Source organism: Parus major, chromosome 1 (assembly GCF_001522545.3).
Source record: "Parus major isolate Abel chromosome 1, Parus_major1.1, whole genome shotgun sequence".
NCBI classification, from domain to species: domain Eukaryota; kingdom Metazoa; phylum Chordata; class Aves; order Passeriformes; family Paridae; genus Parus; species Parus major.
This window is the reverse complement of record NC_031768.1, coordinates 4,877,879-4,899,245: the sequence shown is the minus strand read 5'-3', so window position 1 is coordinate 4,899,245 and position 21,367 is coordinate 4,877,879. Positions and strand designations below refer to the sequence as shown.

At 45.4% G+C, this 21,367-nt stretch overlaps 1 protein-coding gene across 3 annotated transcripts in view; it reads right to left on the bottom strand.

Annotated features, from left to right (window-relative positions):
• Positions 1–10,830: 10,830 nt before the first annotated feature.
• Positions 10,831–21,367, bottom strand: part of PDE9A (phosphodiesterase 9A) — a 50,127-nt gene continuing 39,590 nt past the window's right edge. For all 3 annotated transcript variants that reach the window (XM_015647177.3, XM_015647185.3, XM_015647194.3), the window contains 8 exons: positions 18,732–18,836; positions 17,575–17,657; positions 16,561–16,717; positions 15,352–15,465; positions 14,561–14,665; positions 13,709–13,837; positions 13,407–13,502; positions 10,831–11,835 (listed from right to left, as the gene is read on the bottom strand). In XM_015647177.3, coding sequence (XP_015502663.1) covers positions 11,785–11,835; positions 13,407–13,502; positions 13,709–13,837; positions 14,561–14,665; positions 15,352–15,465; positions 16,561–16,717; positions 17,575–17,657; positions 18,732–18,836 — 840 coding nt within the window. In that variant the 3' untranslated portion in view covers positions 10,831–11,784. The remainder of the gene's footprint in view (positions 11,836–13,406; positions 13,503–13,708; positions 13,838–14,560; positions 14,666–15,351; positions 15,466–16,560; positions 16,718–17,574; positions 17,658–18,731; positions 18,837–21,367) is intronic.

Here is a 21,367-nt window from a genome sequence, read left to right as displayed (position 1 = left end):
CCCAGAACACTCACAGCACTCAGTCAGGTGTGGCAGCTCCCTTTGGATGTGTCAGGCACCAGCAGGGAAAAGCTGCTGCTGCATTTTCATTTCCTGGAAACAAGAATTGTATTATAATTGTAACCAACTAAGTAAATGTATTTCTTTATATAAAAATAGAAATAAATTTCATTTATAAATTTTATTTATAAATAAATTTAAATTGTAAATAAATCCAGGAAGGCACTGGAAATGAGTTGACTAAATCAAAAAGAAAAAGAGGTTCTTTTCACCTTGTCAGCTTTTTGTTGAGCTTGCTGGGAAGCCCAGCAGCATTGTGGAGGCAGCAAAAGGGAAATCCACGTATGAATTAATCACAGCTGCTGTGGTTCTGTGGAGGTTCCCAGGACATTTCTCGCCCTTTGGCCTCAGATGTGGCTTTAGTGGCACCCCAGAGGCAGTGCCAGGCTGTGCCAGCCTGCCCTGGCTGTGTTCTCCCACAGCAGCTGAGGGATGGGGTTTGTGCTGCCCCTCTTTTTGGGGAGGCATGGCAAGAGCTGCTCTCTTCTCTGGCTGGCTGTGGAAAGGAGGCTCCAGTGCTGGCTGAGGGATGTGTGAGCTGTCAGAATCCTACACCCAGCTCTCCCCTCTGGTTTGATGTGTCTTCTCTGCCCAGTCCCCCTCTGCATCCCACCCATGCTCCGACACCGTGCCTGGAGCTCCTGCCTCAGCCTGGCTTCTGTCACCTTGTGTCACCTCGTGTCACCCCAAGGGTGCCACTGGCACAACCACACCAAACCTTGATGAGAGAAGCTGCTCTCCTGACAGGGCTCCCCAGGAGCTACAGCTGCCTCCTCTTTCCCACACTCATCCTTCATCACTCCCTGAGAGATGCCCCCTCCTCTTTCCACAGGCACAGGCAGCTCCACGTGCCCCGTGTGCATGGGCAGAGGGAAGAAATTCCTCCCTGTGAGCGTGCTGAGGTGCTGGAACAGGTTTCCCAGACAAGTTAGGGATGCTGAACCCTGGAAGTGTTCATGGACAGGGCTTGGAGCAAACCTGGTCTAGTGGACGGTGTTCCTGCTTGTGGCAGGGGGTTGGGAAGAGATGGGCTTTAAATTTCCTTCTAAGCCAAACCATTGGGATTCTTTGTTTGATATAGATCACATTAAAGTGATTAAGAAGAGATGAAGAGCCTGTAACAGCAGGTCAGGGGCAGTGAGCCTGGCACTGACAAACCCACGGACACAGGAGAGCTGGGGGTGCTGGCAGTGCCTGGGGACAGCGCTGAAGGAAGCGTGGCTGTGTCTCTAGCTCACTGTGGCCAAATTTTACAGGGCTTTTTAAAAGGGTATGTAGTGGCAGGGCAATGGATAATGGGCTGAAAGTTAAAGAGGGAAGGGTTAGATTAGGTTTTAGGAAGAAATTCTTTATTGTGAGGTGCTCTGAGGTGGAGAGGCCCTGGTGCAGGGTGCCCAGAGAAGCTGTGGCTGTCCCATCCCTGGAGGTGTCCAAGGCCAGGCTGGATGGGGGTCTGAGCAACCTGGGGTAGTGGAAAATGTCTATAAAATGGAATTTATCAAATGAATTTTAAGATCCTTTCCAGCTCACACTGTTCTGTGATTCTGTAATGTTTTCCTGTCCCTGGGCAGGAGGCAGGGGGACAGCTGGTGTCACTGAGGCTGGGAGCTGATCCCACCCTGGCCAGCTCTAAGCCACAGAGGACATTCACAGGAGCAGATGCCAGAGAAGCCAACCTGGCCTCAGGCTTTGCTGGCAGAGCTGGGGGAATGCCCGGTTCACACCCAAACCACTCTGGTGTTCAGCACCTGCACAGCCACTGCCCACACCCACCACACTCTGGGTGGGACAGAGAAAGCTCCTGTCCACCTGCAGCACATCACACACACCCAGCCCTGTCTGCTCTGGCTGAGTCAGGTCCTCCAAAGCCTCCAGACAAAGGGAATTTAGCCCCAGTGAGCAATGACTGCCCACTTTTAGCCTTGGTAGGAGGAAAGCCAGCTGCTCATGGAGAACACGGCTGCACCTGCTCTGTGCTGGGCACTACTTTAACCAGCCCTTAACAGCCCAGCAGGGGGTGAGGATGATGATGGCATCCTGCCCTCTTCCCCAGGCAGCATTGGGCACTGGTTCCCAGAGAAATCACTTGTGGTGAGTCAAATCCACCCCTGTGTAAAGGAAAAGCCTTTCCTGGGATGGCAGAGGCTGCCTGGTCTTGCCCAGCACTCTCTGCTTTGTGCCCATGAGTTCAGTGGACTCTCTGCACTCAGCTGGGCTGAGCATGGTGTTCCCTGCTGAGGAACTCATCCACTTACAATAAAATGACTAATTCATGAGGAAATCATATCTAAATTACACTGGTTTACATTCAGCAGAGGAGCTGAACTTGCAGGGGAACACAGAGATCTAGGGCAGGAAGAGAAAGTCTTCCTGGAACTGAGGTTTCAGGCAAGCTCCTCTGGGAAGTGGGCAGATCCCCTCTGTAGAGTTTCCAAGCAGGATTCTGTCTGTAGGGGAGCTGCATCAGTCCCTGCACACCCTGCCATGGGTAGGAGTTGTGCAATCAGAGAACCATTCCTGAACTACAGCAGGAGAAACTGTGGCCATCTCTGCCCCTGCCACAAGCCAAGCAAAAAACTCCAGCCAAAGAAAAACCCCAAAAATCTGCAAATGGCTTTTCACTGGCAACTTCTTTCTGGAGGAACGTAATTAGTGTTTTACTGGTTGGGTTCTGCATGCCTGTGATTTTCCTGACTTCTCTCTCAGATGATCTTGGTCACCAGAGATGGCACCAGCACTGTGCTCACACAGAGGTTCAGAGCAGCACCTGCATGAGGATTGAGGTGTGAGGAGGAGTTTGCTGTCCCTGCAGAACGTTCAGCACCAGCACTACCATCATCTGCTGACTTATCCTAGGGCACGCAGTGCATCACTGGAATTAATTATTCCCCATTTTGGATTTTGTGGTCAGCTCCTTGAGGCAGAAACTGTGCTCCACTCAACACCTGCAGGCTGCCCAGCAGTTTGGGGCTACCATGGTATGAACCCTTCTTCCAGAGAAGGTAACATGCAGGATTAGAAGTGGAAAGAAAATTAATGGCATCTGCTCTAACTTCTCCTAGGAAAAGGAGACACCCATTCCTATCTTATCCTGACAGATCTCTGTCTCCTGGTGGAATGTGGCTGTCCCTGGAGAAAGATGGATGAGTTTTAAACTGAGAAGCTCCCTGTGCAATGTGATAGTTTTATGTACCCATGTGGATAAGCACTGTGGAAGTGTTACTAGAGCCAGACTGAAGAAGCAGTGTTTAGATTTCAAAGATTTAGTCTAAAATTTGAGGTCAAATTTGCAACTTGAGCCAAACCCATTTGGGATGACTCTCATCAGAGACCCTCTCTAGGATCTGTGATTATTGAAATACTGCCAACTGGTAAATCTCAGCTTGATATGGAGGAAGAAAATGCTGGAAAAACTTCATGGTAAACTCAGAGTTGAGAGGGTAAGCTCTGGCTTCATTTCTGCTGTTGTGGTTTTAGGGGCTTTTTTGTCTTTCTGGTGGCTGTGCCTGTGGGACCACTCAGGGCTGGGTGGCTGATGTACATTTCTTATGGTTTCATATTCCTGGCAGAGGTGTTTGAAATGATCAGTAGCTTTTGATAGTTGCAAAATTTACTGCCAGCACCATGTAATCACTGAGAAAAGTGGCTATTATCCTCTCCACCCCGCTAACACCTTGAAGATAAAAGAAATAATCTAAAAATTTTGTGTAATTTTCTTCTTTGATCCTCCCTTGGCAATTCTTTAGAACAGTGGTTGTGCAGCTGGGAGTGGGGAGACTGATGTGGGTGTCCTGTGGAGGATTTCAATGTGTTTTGTGAAGGGATAATGAAACAGCCCTCAAAGATGGGGAGTCCTTTCAAATGATGAGTTCCCTTCACCTGTGTAAAGACAGACATCATTGATATTCTTCTGGGACTTTGTGAACAGCATGTACCAGCATGGAAAGAAATGTCAGGCTCTTATACATGTCCTTGCTATTATGCTGCTTTTCCTGACATGAGAATACATTTAGATGGGCTAAAAAGAAGCTCTTAATGGACTGGAGTAGCTAATACTATAATGCTGAAAAAATGAGATAGCTGAGGAGATAAAAGGTTTCAGCTGGAGCTGATGCCAGCTGATGAAGCTGTTCTTGGGCAGAAGGAGGTATAATCATGCCTGCTGTAAACACTGCAGCCATCACGTGGCAGGAATACACCTGTCAGAGGCCTCTTTCACCCATGAATCTCCAACTGGAATTTTGTCTAATGAGCCTGGTCTGCAAATTTGTGTGCAAATGGAGCTGCCAAGCCTACTTTGTTAAAGGTGAGAGACACACTGGCAGCATGGAGACATTTAACTGGTGTCCAGGTGACCTTATTCTGGTACTTGGCAGCAGTGCCTGGCACTTTGCTCCTGGCTAAAGCCAGCCCAGCCCTCAGTTTTATTCTTTACACACAGGTCCAGGTGAGGGGTGTCAGTGTCCTGTGTCCCTCTGGAGGGAGGGAGGGAGGGAGGAAGGAAGGAAGGAAGGAAGGACCTGTCCGGCAAACAGGCTTTGATTTTGACCCCATTGTATGGAGTAATAAAATCCATCCATGAAGCACAGCCCAGGACCCAGCTCTTTTTTGAAATAATGTCCCAGGGGTTGTTAGCCACTTTTACAGTCTGCAAACACCATTCTCACTCTGCAAACTCTGAGTTCCTCCTGAAAGTCACGCCATGGAACCCCTCTCCATGTACAGTGTGTCTTTCAGAGTGATTATTGTCACCCTAGTTAAATGTTAACAGCTGGGATGAGAAAAGACCTTTGTCCTAGAGATAAATTCAGAGGTGTTACAAGGTTGTTGCACTGGAAATAAGGGACTTCATCTCAGCATTGAAAGTAGTAAACACTCTCAGTTAGCCTGCATAGTTCATGTTTGAAAGAAAGAACAGTACCATACTAATTGGTACAAGCTTTTAATACCAATCAGCTTGTAACCTTTTCAATTTAATTTTAGATATTTTCATGCAAAAGATGCCTGGATCTGTAGAACACCTACATGAAGCCACGTGAATGTCTATAATTCAGTGCAGTTCAAAGCTGTGGGAGCTGCTGAGCATTCACAATTTTCTCCTCAGTAGAAACAGTTAGATAAGTACATAAATAAAAATGTAGGCTTAGAAATGTGGGGTTTTTTCTGCCTTTTGCATGCAGTTGGATGAAGCTGGATGGCCTGTCCTAGCTCAGTGTTTTATGAAGGTGTAGCCATCAGGCAGCACCTGATGCTTCTGCATGGGTGGAAAAGGCAGCCTGAAGCACAGGTCAAGGAGTCAATCACCATGCAGGGTGGAGAAACGACAGAATTTGTAGAATTTTATCCTACAGCTGGTAGGATAAAATGAAAGTCTGTAAATAAAGGGGAGATTCCTGTACTTTTTGTCCACTGCAAGGATCTCTTTGGCTCTGGATGATGCCCAGCAACCCTGAAATGGGTGCTGTGTCCTCTGCAAACAAAGGAGCTGGGAAGAGTCACTGCCCTGGAGATCTGCCCCTGGCAGCACAAACAGCAGGCAAGAGGAGAAGGAGGATTAAAGTCATGAGTGAGGGGGAGAAAAAAATTACAGCCTGGAAGAAATGAAATCATCCTTTATGACACACACGCCGCCCTGGTGAACTTTTAGGAGCTTTTAGGTGTTTTACACCTGTGACCCCATAACCTTTGGGGGCATATTTCTTCAGCTCTTCCCCACAATAAGAAATCACCTCCCTGCAGCCAGTCCTGCAGGCACCAGTGAGTCCAGTTTCCCTGGGCAGCACTGGGGAGTGGTGGGAGTGGAGGAGCCGCTGGGGAAGCACCAAATTCCCAGTGTGAGCATGGTTTGGTGGGTGCTAAACCTGCTGCCTGCACAGCTCCCTGTGCCCTACCCCTGCCTTGGCTGCCCACCACACTCCACAGAGCCCAAGGGCAGCAGGGATCCCAGCCACAACCATGAGTTTCCATGGCTGTTCCAAAGCCTGGCAAGGAAAAGTGGTGGAAAACACTTCTAACAGGCATTTTAGGGGGTTGTTTTTTAATATAACTCTGCCTGAAATGAATAAATTGTTTTTGGAAGGGAAGTAATAGCTCAAACACATAAGCACTGCTCTGAATGCTCATTTCATTTAGCTTGCTTGGTAAAGAAAATGAAATTTCGAGCTTTCAAGTTTGTTCTGGCTTTTGGGGTTTTTGGTGGGGAATTTGCTCATCAAAAGGGAAACCTTTCCACCTTCCTAAAGGGGTGGTTAGTGCCCCCAGCCTGTTGGTGCTTAAGGTGTGTTTTGTCAATACCCTGAATAACAAGCTGTAATTTTGGCCAGCCCTGAAGTAGTAGCATCAGCACTGAGGGACAAATTGGCTTCCAGGGCTTGCCCAGGGCAGCTGCAAACTGGACATTCCAGAAGGCATGGCTTGAGCACAAAAATTTGAGGAGGATTTATGTTTTTGTGTTGATTTTCTCATGCCATTTTCCAGCCTGGAGTTTTTCCCAGCTGTCCTGAACCCAGAACACCGTTAGTGGGCTGAGAACAAGGTTGGGATTTTTTAAAAATATATATATATATATAATATTTTATATATAATATTTCATATATAATATAAAGTATATCATATATTATATATACTATGTATAATATAATATATAGTATATATAATATTATATTATATATTATATATTACATAATATCTATTATATTATATATTATATATTATATATATAATTATACTATATTATATATAGTATAATACAAATTATAATAATTATATAGTATATATAATTATAACAATTATAATAGATAACATTATATATAATATTTTAATATTATATATATATATATAATTATATTCTATATATTATATTTATATAATGACAGAGCTGCTCCAAATCCCCATCAGTTTGGAGTTTTAGGGCAGAGGATCTGCTGGATCTGCCAGCCAGGCTGTAACTGTGCTTCTACACAGTTTGGAAAACAGAGATTTTTCCTCAGAGACTTTATAGCAAACGTTGGCTGTGACAACACCGGTTTGCACTTTCCAAACCCTCCTGGTTCTAAGTTTGTCTTGCAACAGAGCCAAGAGTGGTGTTACAAAAATGTCTACAGATAACTGCTTTATGTGTGTGCTTGTGCCTGAGTACACCTGTGATTTCTGATTATGTGCCAAAATAGCCAGAAAGCTTTTTTGTGTGTGTATGAGTTTGAGTTCTCACTAACCAAGAGCCAGATTTGCTGCACCACAATGTCTGACCTGCTGGTTTCAGCTCCTTCATGTATGAGAACATGCAATAAGTGGGTTTGGCCAGAAGTTTTTATTTTCTGATAATGGGAACCTCTGGTTTTTCCATCCAAAAAACCACAAGGTGCTTTACAAAGGTGTCTCCCTGTTTGAAAGGAGAGGGAAGCCCTGGCTTGCTGATCTGCTCTAGAAGGGCAGATCTAGATTTTTTTATTAAAACTTTCTGGGTTTTATTGTGCTATCACAGCATTCACACACACAACTCCAATGCCCTGTTTTTTCAGAGTCCAAACAACATCTCTGCCCAGGCATGGCCCTGGAGAGCTGAGAGAAAGGAGAGATCACCTGCTGCTCAGCCATCTCGCCTAGAAAAGGAGCATCCAATCTCTTTAATTTTAAACACACTTCAGAAAGTTCTTGCTGTATTTTTCTGGTACTAAAAAATCCTGTTGGCAAGGATGCTGTGTGGAAGAGGGTGCTGCATACAGAAGGGTGGCTCAGGAGGCTCCAGAGCAACCTCTTGGGCAGTAATGCTTTTGAGCTGGGAGTCAGAGCAGCAGCTGCATGGCCCTGCATGAGGCTCCTTTATTATAAACTCTTCCTGTGGGCTGGTGGTTGAGTGTTTCCCATCCCTGACAGGCATGTTCCTTTGTTTTAGAGCCACAGGTAAGTCAAGGGGATGGGAAACAGGCAAATACAGGGAGATTTTGCATTAGTGGGGTAGATGATTTGCCCACTCTGCTCTCTCACAGAAATTTTTACAGTATGACAGGGGAACAAAAGCAGTGCATGTGCTCTTAATCCCACAGAGCAGGCATGAAGGCGAGACTTGCTCTTCAGGTGTTTTTAGAGAGAAGTTTGCAGCAAAAACCTGCTGTTTAAAATGGGAAAATCGAACACTGCATGACAGTGCTTCTCCTGGCAGGCTCAAACTCCCACGTGGAGTAGATGCTGTTATTGCTGCCCAGAGGCAGCTCTGAGATGAACAATTCCATGTACAGACACTCCTGTGGCATTACAGGACTCCTCTATTAACAGACATTAAACTTCCCTTGTAAATTGGCTGCTGTGGGAGTACTCACATTTTAAAAAAGCTGTTTCTCTCCTAAGACATGCAGCCCCAGTTTGATCTGATTATCAAACCATGCTAAAAAGCAGAGTAATGGGCTGTGGGATCTCACAGCTTTAAAAAAATAAAGAAGTAAAATCCCAGGGCTCATCATTAGTTTCCCAGGCTAAATGGTGTGGAATTGTTATAATCCATTTCCTGCTCAGCTTTGATCACAAGTCCAGGGTAGCAGTGCAAGGCTGGGATGCACCTGGCTCTGTCATGATGCTGAAAGCTGGAACATACAGAGTTCATGTAGAGGTCTCTGTAAGACACCTCCTGTAAACTGAAACAACACTGAGACACAATACCCACTCTTATTCACTGGAATAGGGGGAGAAAAGATTAAATCACACTCGAGACATCTGTCTCCCTGCCTCAAAAAACTTCATTCTCATGCTAAGTCTGGTTTTAAAATGTCACCTTGAAAATGTGTGACATTTTAATGGGCTGATTGCCAAGATTCTCAAATCCTTTAATTAGCATATGAATCATAATGTTAAATATTGTGGGAAAAGCATAAGAGACTAGAATTATGAGAGAATGCCTTGCATATCCCTTGGTTAAACATATCTTGGGAGGACTGTCACATAGAAATTTAATATTACAAAGACAAGTGAGATTTAAAAAATACTGTGGTATTCCCATTTATACCATTAGCTGGTTGTGATTACATGTTTGTTTTTTTAAATTTCACAGCTGCCTGTGAAAGCAGCCTGGGTGTTGTCTGTTCTTCCAATAACCCTCACAGCACATTTTACAGCATCACTGCAGTCAATGCTTCAGCCCTGAGGATGGGTTGCATTCCCTTTTCCCACATTTCTGACACAGCTTCAAAAAAATTCAGAAGGGTTCATCAATGCCATTTGTTCATCACTCTCCAGTAAACAGTTTTTTGGTTGCTCCTAAAAATGGTGGGGGCCAAAACAAACCATCAGTTCCCAAAAATCCTTTCAGTTTCCAGAGAAAGCCAAAGGGCCTGCACTGTGCAAGAAGCTCCTTCGTGCCACGGTCCATGGCTAGGCTGGTGGGAGTTAAGCACATGGATAAATACTTGCTGGATTAGGGTTTGTGGTTAGAGAAAACCCTTCCAGCTGAAACAAAACTTCCTGTAAGGATCTAACTCTTCAGGAGTTCTAGTGGGAGGAGGGTGCAGTCGAGTTTGTACAGCAGGTTTTCTCATCTAGTGTGAGCAGCTCAGTGCAGGAGCTGGCAAGGCCTAAGCGATTGTTCACGGCTCCTGCACAGCTCATCTGCTCTGGGAGCTGATTTGTGACGGAAATCCGCTTGAATGGAGATGGGAAATTCGATTTACTTGTGCAAAAGTAGTGAAGAACGCCACAGCGGAACAATCCGGGTCACAACGTCCTTTGGATTGTAAGATTTAGGAAAGGAAAAGGGCACAAACCACATAATTCAGGTTCAAGCGTCAGAAGTTTGAGGTTAATCAAAACTATGGGGTAGTTCATCCATTCATGAAGATGTCTGTGTGAGCTGGAGCTGACCTTGTGCTTGGATCTTTCCATTTCCCTTGGGATCTGCCCAAATCCAGGGATCAGAGCCCTTTCCAGTCGGCAGCAGAAAGCCCAAAACCACATACACAAAGCTGTTTAAAGGAGGAGGCAGGAGCAGACAGAACCAGCTGTCTGTCCTGGCTCTCTGGAAACTTCCAGGGAGGAACAGAGTAGAGGGATGGAAGTTTTGAGGTAATCTGGATCTCCCTGAGAGACTGGAGAGTAACTGAAGTGAGAGTTTTGTGCAAATGAAAGAGACCCAACACAGGAAATGGCACTGGGGGAGAAAAGAGAGTTAAACTCAGGATTAACAGGCAGAAACAACAGGACAAACCCCAGTTTCCAGAGCAGGAGGCAGGATTTGCTGTTCAGGGTTGGAGATAGAGAGCTGCCAGAGAGGCTGAGCTGCCCAAGGTGTTTCCTGGTCCCCTCCTGCTCATCTCTCTGACAAAGCAGCTGCAGCTTTGGGGAGCCAAGGGGAACCTGAGCAACATCCATGCCTGTGACTTCCAGCGTGGGAGATGCCAGCATGCCAGGATGCATGGGATCCCTGGTCCCTGCAGCCACGCCATGGCAGGGCCTGGAACCCTCAGGGAGGACAACTTTTCCCAGCTGGGAGAAGCCAGGTGAGCAGCACTGCTGTGGCTTGATTCTCGTGGGGGGTTTATTCCAGCCTTCCCTTTGTGCACAGGAATCAATCCCAGCACTGTCTGCTCACGCAGGCAGAGCCTGGCTCCCAACCATCACAAAACCATCAATGGAATTGGAGATCTTCATGGTGTACCACAGGAATAATTCTAAGGCTTCTCCTTCAAGGAAAACCATCCCTCCCCTCTCCTGTAGAACCTTGTATTCATTATTGATCATTAGGAACATGGACAGTTCTCATGTGAACACACACAGAAAATGAAATAATAACACCCATTTCTGTAGAAGAATATATTATTTAGAAGATCAGTTTAAAAGTAAAAAAAAAAAAACAAAAACAAAAAAACCATCTGTACATCTTTGAAAGTGTCTCTTGCTGGGTTTTTTGCATCAACAAGGATAAAAATATGTTTGCACCATGGCTTTTTCAGCTTTGTGCTCCCTTCTTTGCTCATGCTGAAGGATCCCATGGTGTCCAGCTGTACCAGGCCACAAAACAACCCTGCAACCCCACTAAGGTTTCTTCTGATTTCTTCTAGTGTAGAAAAAAAAAAAAAAAAAAGTTGCATCCACTATGCTGGGCTTCTGAATGTACTGTGAACACTATAAAATTCAGAGAATAATGAGGAGAAATGTGTCATTAGGGCCTACCAGGCAAACAAAAATGTCTGCCAGGACCCCTGTCAGTGTATAAGCATCTGGTGAGCTATGCTGTGATTAGCATACTGCTGTACACATGTAGAGAGTATCTGGACTAAAACAGCTCCTGGTGCCAGGGTATTGTTTCCCAGAAAAGGCTCCTTAGCTAAACTCTGATTTGTCTCTACAGACTGTGGGCAGCGGGGTCACCAAAAGCAGATCCGCTGAAGGTCGGAGCCGTGCTGCAGTGTCCGCAGGGAGAATCCTGCTGGGAGGCTGTTGTGGGAATGCTGGAGCCCGGGGAATCCTGCCAGGAGGCTGTGGTGAGAATTCAGGAGTCTGGGAAATCCTTCCAGGAGGCTGTGGAGGGAATGCCAGAGTCTGGGGAGCCCGCGGTGTCTGACGGCAGCAGCGCCTGTGTGAGGAGGCTGCAGGCTGTGGATCCATCCCTGCCACCTCTCCCTCTATGGTCCCACTTGAATTTTGACGTAGCCACCACCTCTGCTTGGCTAATACAGCAGTTCTCAAACCAGAGCAGCCTCAAGGCTTGTGGTTCATTTGTTCAAAAGCTGTTTCATCTCACTTTTCGGAACTGCCGGTCGTCAAACCTTCACTTTTCTGTTTCTGCAGCTGGAATGAAGAGCAGAGCAGGATTAATTCCCCCTGACTCACACTCACAGCGCTGCTTTCCAGGGCTGCTGTGAGTCCCACGCTCAGCTCTCCACAAGGCATGTGCAACATTTCCTGGGAAATAATAGGCAGCAGCTTGGAATATCACAGGCATTGTTTCATCCAAACAGCTCTGGATGAATGTCCTGGGTAAACAGAGCTCAGTCTTTCTCATCAGCTATTGTACGAGGCTCTCAGATTATTAATTAAGCTCTCTTGTTTCAGGATATTTCTGAACTAAAGCAGCTCCTATTTTTTAAGACCTCTTGTGCCAATACACAATAATTAAAGCTCCATCAGTTTGTATGAAAATGCTGCTTTGACAGCTTCTGTAAACCAGAAGTAAAATCTCAGCTCAACTTGAAAGATGAGTAAAGACTCAGAAAGTCTGGCAGTCATATTTGAGTTATTTTGCCCTCGTTTGAGAAGTGCTCCTGTCTAAATGGAAAAAAGCATAAAAGACTTTGTTCTCTTTTAAAATTTAGTGCCCTCAGAGCCAGTACTCTTTGATCAACAAGCCTCAGTACTTGAGCTGCTGAGGGGTTTTTCCTCCAAAGCACTTGTGAGGAGATGGGAGCTACAGCAAAGCTACTGTTCCACTCGTGGATGATCAAGCGAAGGAACTTTCATTACCCACATTTCAAACAATATCAGCACAACTGGTGCTCCAGGGCACTTCCCAACTTATTTTAATGTTGGAGTGGCTGATAGTAGCCTGCCTACATGATGCATTTTTTCACATCAGAAAACTCCCTGCTCTGTGATGCCATCTGAGCAGGTTTTGTCATGGATCTTGGCAGGGAAAAGAGGCACTGGAAGAGGTGTGCAAGAAAAGGAGGGCAGGACCATCATCACAGGCTGCAGGGAGCTGGACCAGCACTCTGACTGCTGCCCTGGGCACTGGTCTCTGCCCTGCCAGGCTCCCGAGGCAAAGCAGACATGCTGAGAGACAGCAAATGCTGTTACCTGGAATTCCCACCTCCCCTGAGCCTTACAAAATGAGAGATGCTCTGTACAGGGCTTCTCTGGTCATGTGTTTAACCCTCCTGGGTGCTTTGCATGACAGAGTGATTCCTCATAAAATTCCAAGCACATCCTTGATGACACACATGTGGCTGGAAGTTCCTTCCCAGAAAATGCACTGGTGCTACAGAGCCTTGAACTGCCCAACCCCAGAACATTTTGCTGCAGTGTAACCCAGGCAAATTCCTTCTCAAGGGAGGCCAGATCCCTCCAGGGAGAGGTGTTTGCCAATGTGCTCCCTTCAGGGGGTGATCCCTGGGGTCTGTGCCTCTCAAGCAGCTCCTTTCCCGTGTCCACACTTGTGTGGCTCCTGGTGGCCTCTGCAAGGACATGTTTTTACTGTCTGTGGCACACACCTCTCTCCAGCCTGGTGTAATGAATGTGTTTCTCAGGATAATGATTATGCCACGAGCATTCCCACTGTTTCAGAATTAAACTGCTGTTAATTAAAATGTTTGGCTTATTCAATTATAATATTTGCTGTATCAAGGAGATAATTGGAGTTTTACCTCTTTCATAGCGTCATCTATCTGTTTTAACCCCTCGTAGTGGTCCCTGGATTCCCACAGAGGCTGGAGCATCACCTCCTCCACTTCTGGAAATAGCTAGGTGGAAACAAGAGAAAGAATATCAGCATTTCCTTTTGCATTCCTTCACTTGCTGCATTATTTAACTGTACACGCTGAAAACGGGGTAGTGGGCAGGGTGTGGAAGGTACATCCCCATTTCCTGGGATAACGAAACACCTGGTGGGGCAAGCACTGAAGCTCTGCTCTCCCCTTCTTTGGTTTCTGGCCCTGGGTGACTTTACCTTGGTCACTGTTTCAAACATGGGGATGAGGACGAACTTGAGGAATCCGATCTGTGCCGTCGGTTTGGTCACTTTGTCGCGGTCCATGAACGGCGCCACTGGGAGCCCCTCGGATTTTTCCCGGTCACTCTGGAACAAACCCAGAGAAAACAAATACTAATCCTGCCTAGGAGGCTGTGAGGAGAGTGATTTAGCAGATCAGTAGCCCTCAGATACAGACCACAGAGGTGCTTGAAGATAGCACAGAATAGTGATGTGCTTCCCTCAGGCCAATGTCTCTGCTTTGTGGAGAGCAACAGCTGAATAAAGAGAATTCTGTTCAGTTGTTTCTGCTCAGCACCAGCTTCAAAGTGTTCACCTCCAGGCTTATAGGGTGGCTGACTCTCTTTGCAAACCCACTGGACTTGTGAAGTAAAATATATCAGAGCATTCAGAAAACTGGTAATGGCTCTTGCTGCTCTCAAAGAGAAGGAATAGTTTTGTGATTTCCTCATCGTTCTCCTGAGATTGATTATTTTCAGGTATTCAACCAGAAATTGTGTCTTCTTCTTTACTAATGATTAAAAGAAAAAATCAGTTGCATCTACTTGCTTACTGAGCAGGTCCTTTTGCTGGCATCCTTCTCTGACTTTCTGTAATAGAAGCTTTCCAGGGATCAGAGAATAGTTTGGGTTGGAAAGGACCTTAAAGATCACCCAGTTCCAACCCCTGCCATGGGCAGGAAAACTTCCACTAAACCAGGTAGTTCAGAGCTAGAACTGGACTGGGCTGACAGACAGTGAAGCACATGAAGGATTTGGAAATAGCAGAAAACTGTGAAGTTGTGCAATTGCGTCTCTCCCTCACTCTTACCTGCATAAAATACTCCTCCAGTAAGCAATCTACCCAGGGCTCTGCTACTTCCATTGGGCGGACTTCGTTGGAGATGTCACAGCATTTTATCAGTACCATCTTCAGCTGAAAGAGGATTACACTTTAATGCTGCAGTCCTAAAGCCAGCCCTCTTCCCCCTTTCCACAACCCCTGTCCTTCCAAAGAACTGGGAGGCAAGGTTTTCAACAAGAAAGGACAACTTCAGGATTAAACCAGAGGTCTTAAACAATCTGGATCCTCTTCCCCTCTCTCAGTTGCTCTGTGCAAATCACTTATCCCCTTTCTGCCTTTCCCCCCTCTGCAGCACTGGGATGTGTCACAGTGGGACGTGGACTTTGCTGCTGCATGAACAGATTCAGTCACAAGTGACCATTAAGTTTTTTCTGGAACACTCAGAGGCAGCTGGGAAAATATTTCCCTGGAAATCAAAATCAACATCACTGGGAAATAGAGGAGACAAGAGAGTTAACCCTTATGGATTTTTTTTGCCTCACAGTAGAGGATGATAAGAATTTGTGGCCTAATAGAAAAATTTTTATTTTCCTGATGGGACCTCAGGATTTCTAAAGCTAGAATTTAATATATTATGCTCTATTAAATATAGAGCACTTCCACATTTTAATTATTTTTTGGTGGGGAAATATATAGGAATATAGGAAGGATACTTTTTTGAAAATATATACTAAATCTTGGTTTTTAAACAAACAAATGTTAATCGACAAGATTTCACTCCATGAACAGAAAAATAACAATCCACAAAACCTCCTTACACAGGTCATGTGTTCTTCATTTGTGTAATCAAAGTTTTCCATTTTTTCCTTGAAAGAGTCCAGTATTTCTGCATGTCTCGCCATGTCTGTAGCCAGGATTAACGTAATTATCCCCTAGCAAAGAAAACATGTTCACATATTAACTTGACATTCCTAACAAAGTCTGCTGCTGCTGAGCCAAGTAGGGTCTGTCTTGCACACAAAATGCCTCAGATGCACTGAATTGCTCATGCTGGAAGGGGAAGTTCCTGACTTGGAGCTGCCAAGGAAACGGGAAGAGGGTTATAGAGAGTTTGTGGTACATGAGGATCATGGTTTTATGTGATATTCCTGAGGTTTTTCCTTTTTGATTGACTAATTGTAGAAAAGCAAACTGTACAACAGGATGTTGAAAGCCACACTCTGGCTGCCAAGATCCACCTTCATCTCCTTGGAAGGCGCTGTGGGTTTTGCTGCTGACTCTTAGTGGCCCTGAGACAAAAACCATGATGTGAATGCCAGCAGTGCCCATCCTCTTTGGATTAAGGGCTTTGCTCTGTATCCTCCTTCTGTGCAGTTTATGATGGGAAAACGTGGTTAATTTAAAGCTGTGGGTTTTCATACAGAACAGTCCAGTTTGGGCCTGTGCCAGTTTCCCACAGACTGGCAGAATCAGGAACTCCAAGCAGCCCTTTTACTGCTTCTTCACTTGGTGTGTAAGGAAGGTGTTAAGTGCAAGTTAAGAGTGAGTTTTGGCCCTTAGAGCCCTAATGGGAAATGTAACATTGTTCATTGCCTCAGAGATAACTGTGAGGACTCCCAGTGCACCAGGGCCTCTTCCAACAGTACAAGTGCTCTGCTGTTACAGATCTTTTCCCCTTTTGAAGCCCCTCTTAAAATTTAATACAGTGTTCCCTTAAAGAATAAACTTCTGCCGTGAGAGCTTAATCCTTCCCCAGTCAGAGCTAATTGGCTCCTCCAGCAATATGAATATCTACCCCCAGAATGTCATAGGCTTGAATAGTCAGGATGTACTCATTATTCCTCAGCAACACATTCCAGGGAGTGCTGCTGTGGAAATTTTCCAAGAATCCCTCTCGGATCCTTCCAGCACGAGGGGCTTTTTGAGCCGTGTCCTCCAGGGAGGATGAATCACTCTCACCCTGGAGCAGGACAGCCTGTGCGTGTTCACGGCCTCAGGAACGGCGTGAGCAGGAGCAGCACTCCTACCTGTCTTATCTGTTTGAACTGGTCCTGGTCCACGTTGGAGAAAATGTTGAATTCAGGCTGGGAGATGATCTGGAAGGCCACGGCGCAGTGGTGGTTCTCCAGCGGGGAGATGTCGTTGTAGCGCACGGCCAGCTCCGTCCGCGCGTTGATCTGGTAGCTGAGGGCAGGGAGAGCCGTGAGGATAAAACTCCTGCAGACACCCACCAGCTGCTCCAAACCACGCTGCTTCCTCTTGCTTACATTCTTTTCAGTGTTTATTCAATTAGCTGCAGCTTTGGGTTTTTTTTGGTGGTTGGTATTAAATCAGATTTTTAGAGAAAATAGATATTACTTTAGTGTAATCTCAGGCGCTGATTGCCCTCAGTGGATGAACATTTACCCAAACGGGTTTTCTTCCTTTAAATTTTACCACATTTCTAGTTTAAAATGACACAGAACAAAACCAGAAGGAACTGTTTGGGTTTAATTCAACCCCCACTAATGGCAAATGCAGAGATTCTCACTGATCCCAGTCAGAACTGGGTTCTGCCCTCATTTAATGAATGGTTACAAATAAAAGAGATTCTCTCTCTTTCGCAGGCACACGAAAGTGTCTGTGGGCCAACAGCAATAATTTCCTCACATGAAAATAAACAGAGTAAAGTACACTTTAGGATTTATAATTATGAAATAAAGTGTAAGGTAAATCCTCCTTTGCATTTTACTGTAATTATTCCATTATAATAATTTATAGCTCTGTTACCAGCTGTAAAGTATTTCACCTTTTTTCACAGGAGCTGGGGGGCAAAAGTGTTCAAATAAAAATCTGAAAAAAAACTATTTTCCTTACAGAACCAAGGACAGATGGCAAACCCTGACCCAGACCTGAGCTCTGCTTTGGCCCACTAAGTGACCAGCAGGACCTTGGGAAAAGGTCAGGCTGTGAGAAGGAAAACCTGATCTGCCAAAAAATGCCAAGCAGTGTTACCTTCCCAATAGATTTTAAGGGAAGAGAAAGCAAGAGAACAGACTCACGTATTGTTATAGCCTGGATGGTCCAAGTCATGGCACACTGCTGCAGTCATGAGAATCAAAATGTCAATTTGGGAAAATTTCTCCTGTAAAATAGAAAACATGAATTTAGTATTATGATTTCTACTTCCCCTACCCCTGTAAATTAAAAGAAATAAAGAAACCAGACATATTTACTTTTTAGAGAAATGCAAATCTGAGCAAAATGAAGCATTTTTCCTTAGATGAATTTACTTCAGTCATGAAAGAGAAATCTGCCTTCCCTTCCAGTAAAAATGACTCAGATTTGCCTTTGTTGCATTAAATAACAGCAGCTCAGAGAAGGCAATTTCCTTGAAATTTGCTATTACAGCAGAGACCATATAAAAGCACTGAGACACTAGTACAGTCTCTTACAAGTCATTTGAGTACCCTGATTAGTTAAAGGGAGGGCTGGAAGATGGCTCTGTTGCCATTGCATTCTGCATTGACTAAAGTTGGGAAAAGAGCAAGAAATATTAAATGTTGTGTTCCCACAGCTTTTGAATAGCATGGACTTACATTAAAGCAAATTTTTCTTCATACTGCTACTAGCAAGAAAACAGACTTAGGCCAGTAACTGATATGTGTAACTATGGAGAAAAATGTTTTTTTTTTCTTTTTTTAAGTGAAAAAAGCCCAGTTTTTAAAAGAAATTAAATTAATATATGAGTGCAGGTTACCCAGACAGTAAAATTAAATTGATGCCTATGGTTCTGGACAAAATAAAAGTCAAATATATATCCTGCATACAATACATGCCAGGCCACAGCACAAGCACAGGTAAAAGCACACCTTTGCAGAAAACCTCTTGTGGGAACATTTTGTGTCCCAAACGAAGAACATACCCATAGACCATAATTTGGTAGGGGTTTGGCTGTCATTCCTGAATGTTTCACTCCATCACAGTAGGAACTGTGGACATCCAGGAGGTGAAGTTACCTCCCCACAGCCTCAGAAAGCTGTGCAGGTGCTTGGGCTCAGGGCTGGACAGCCAGGGGTGGAAATGAACACCTCTCCTCATGTGCCCAGGGACTGAGCAAAGGCCACCACTTGCCAGCAGGCTGGTGGCCCATTTTGCTGGAGAAGTGGCTGGGGTTTCAGGCTGGAAATGGAGTGGTGGCCTGGAGGGGGGTTTGTACCTGGAGGTTGCAGAGTGAGATCATGCTGTACATCATCTGGGTCACGCAGAAGCAGTGCCGGAAATTGTGGAAGGGGTTGTTTCTGTAATTGTCGTGAATACACAGCTGCAGAGAGAGGGAGTGAAGCTGTCAGAGGCAGCAGAGCTGTTTACCAAGCACTGTGTGTCCTTAAAGGAATTCTCTGGGGCCCAGGATTATTCTCTGCAAGGACAGAGTGACAGCACAGGGCCTCTGACACTTTCTGCCTTCCTGGGTGAGATTTGTGTGTTCCAAGAATTCACCAGCAGGTGAAGCTCACAGAAAATCCTCTCTCATACCAGCCAGCAATGGGCAAACATCCCAGCACAGCTGCATCCCAGTCCTTAAGAGAGAACTCTGCTGAATTTGTATTTCAAACCTTGCAGTGGCTAAATGGTGGCTCTGGGGACTGTAAAGGGCTCAGAGCCCAGCCCTGTCCCCCTCTCCTGCTGAGCACAAACTGCAGCTCTGATACCTTGAGAGATGAAATGTGGCTGTCATTTCACTTGCCAGTGCTCAGGGGTGGCACTTTGGGACCTGTTGCTTGGCAAAGGGAAGATGTGAATGGACACTGGGTGGGTTTTCCATGCCAGTCAGCCTGGGAGAGATGGAGCTGTTACAGGCTGACAGCAGCTACTGCTGTGTGGTTTAACTTCCCACACATCCTGGCTTGGTTGGCCACATTGCACAGGCAGGATAAAGCCTGTCTGTCCCTGTGTCCTGGCTAGTGCCAGCCAGGCTGGCTGAGGGAGGCTGGCACAGCTGGGTTAACACTTTATTCCAATGTTCCTCTGGTTTCCTGTCCTTCACAAAGCAGCCAAGAGTCAGCAGCACTGCTGGACCCCTCTGCTGAATCCTCCATAGCCTGGAGCCCAGAGAGCCCTCATGCACATGCTTCAGTTCCTGATCCTGAATTAATGCCATGGACAGAATTCCTCTCCCCTTCCCCAGCTAAATCAGGAATTTACTTTAGCAGTCCTCACACCCCATCAGGATCAAACATTTTAACCCATCTTCTAGGCAACCTCAAAACTCCAGATGGGGTCAAGAGAAGTGTGGTATTTCAATGTTTATTCAGTATTTGTGGGTTTCATTGCAAAAGCTGCACAGATTATTCTGCAGCAAGGATTTTAGAAACACATCCCATCATTTTAAAATGACATGAATGACACAATATGGTTGTCAGCCAGGCTCACAGGTGGTGAGTATCTCACAGCCTACACATGGACACCCATGGCACTGCACAAAACAGCATGGATGTAATGTATACATCCAACACTGGAGCCCAGAGCATCCCAGGGGACTCCTGACTCAGAGCACTGAAGGGACGGAGTGACTGGGTTGCATTAATCACTCTTTTCTCCTCTTTCTGGGAGGCTTCTGTAGCCAGTGGATGTGGGAACAAGAAAGCCAGGATAAGCATGAGGTGGCTTTTTCTCTCCCACTTGAGTTCAAAGTGACGCCCATACTGTGCTTGGGGGAAGTATCCCACTTGGGAGCAGAGCTCTTGTGGCTTTTAAAAATCACCTTTCTTTCTGCAAGAAGATAGGAGACCTCACCCTGTCTTACCCTTGTAGAAAATACACAACAAACTCCCCTTTTGCTGCTCAGAGTGAGGCTGTCTGAAATGTTAGTGGTGACAAATTGCTTGGAGACACAAGCGAGGGGAAGCTGCCTGCAGCAGCGTGTGTGGGTGGGCTGTTGGTGTGTGTTGACATATCACCTTGCTTCCCATGTTTTCGGGCTGTGAAACAGGAGGAGGAGATCTTCTGGTTTATCTACAGTGTGTTCCCCTTGTTTGTGTTGGGTTTCATCCCACCCCTTGTCTTCAGCTGCTTTATAAGGTCAGCACCACCCAGCTTTTCATTTGCCTTCTTCGGAGAGATATTCACCAGCTTTTGATCATTTTTGGTGTCTCCTTTAATGCAGTCATATTATTTTTCTAAAAAGACTTCACCAGTGCTGGGAATAAATTTCAGGTGAGCCTCCTGCCTTCTGTGGTGACATTTTATTCCTTATTCCAGGCTCTGCTCAGCCTTGAGCCTCGTTGTGTCCCTCCTGCAGCAGGACACCAAGCAGCCCCAGGTGCCTCCTGCCATTGCTGTACAGTAACACATGATGAACCAGTCTTTTCTTTGCCTTTTCCAGCTATCTCCTGATTTTGTGACATTTTTTAGGAGTCTATATCCATCTAAAACAGTGCCCTCTACTCTCTGCACGCTCCTCAGGGAATTAAAAGAGATTTATGAGATATAAGTCTTTAGTACAGGAATATTATGAAACATCTGTATGGTGAATTCAAACCATGACATTTTTAATTATTGTCTCAATCAATTTGTGAGACACAGAGGTAAGTTTTTACTAGTTATAATCCCTCAGGCTATCCCTGGATGCTTTTTAAACAATGGTTAAACTATTTACTGTTCTACAGTTCTCTAGGAACATGATGGGTTTTTTCCAAGAAAGCCAATATATTCTTTACTTTTTAGCAAACACTTTCTTATGCTCTCCCTTGGACCTGAAAACTCATTGCTTTTTAAATATTCCAGTGTTTCTTCCTTAGAAATCTCACTTTTGGTATGATCTCATCTTTCTCACATTTTGCATCTCTGCAGCAT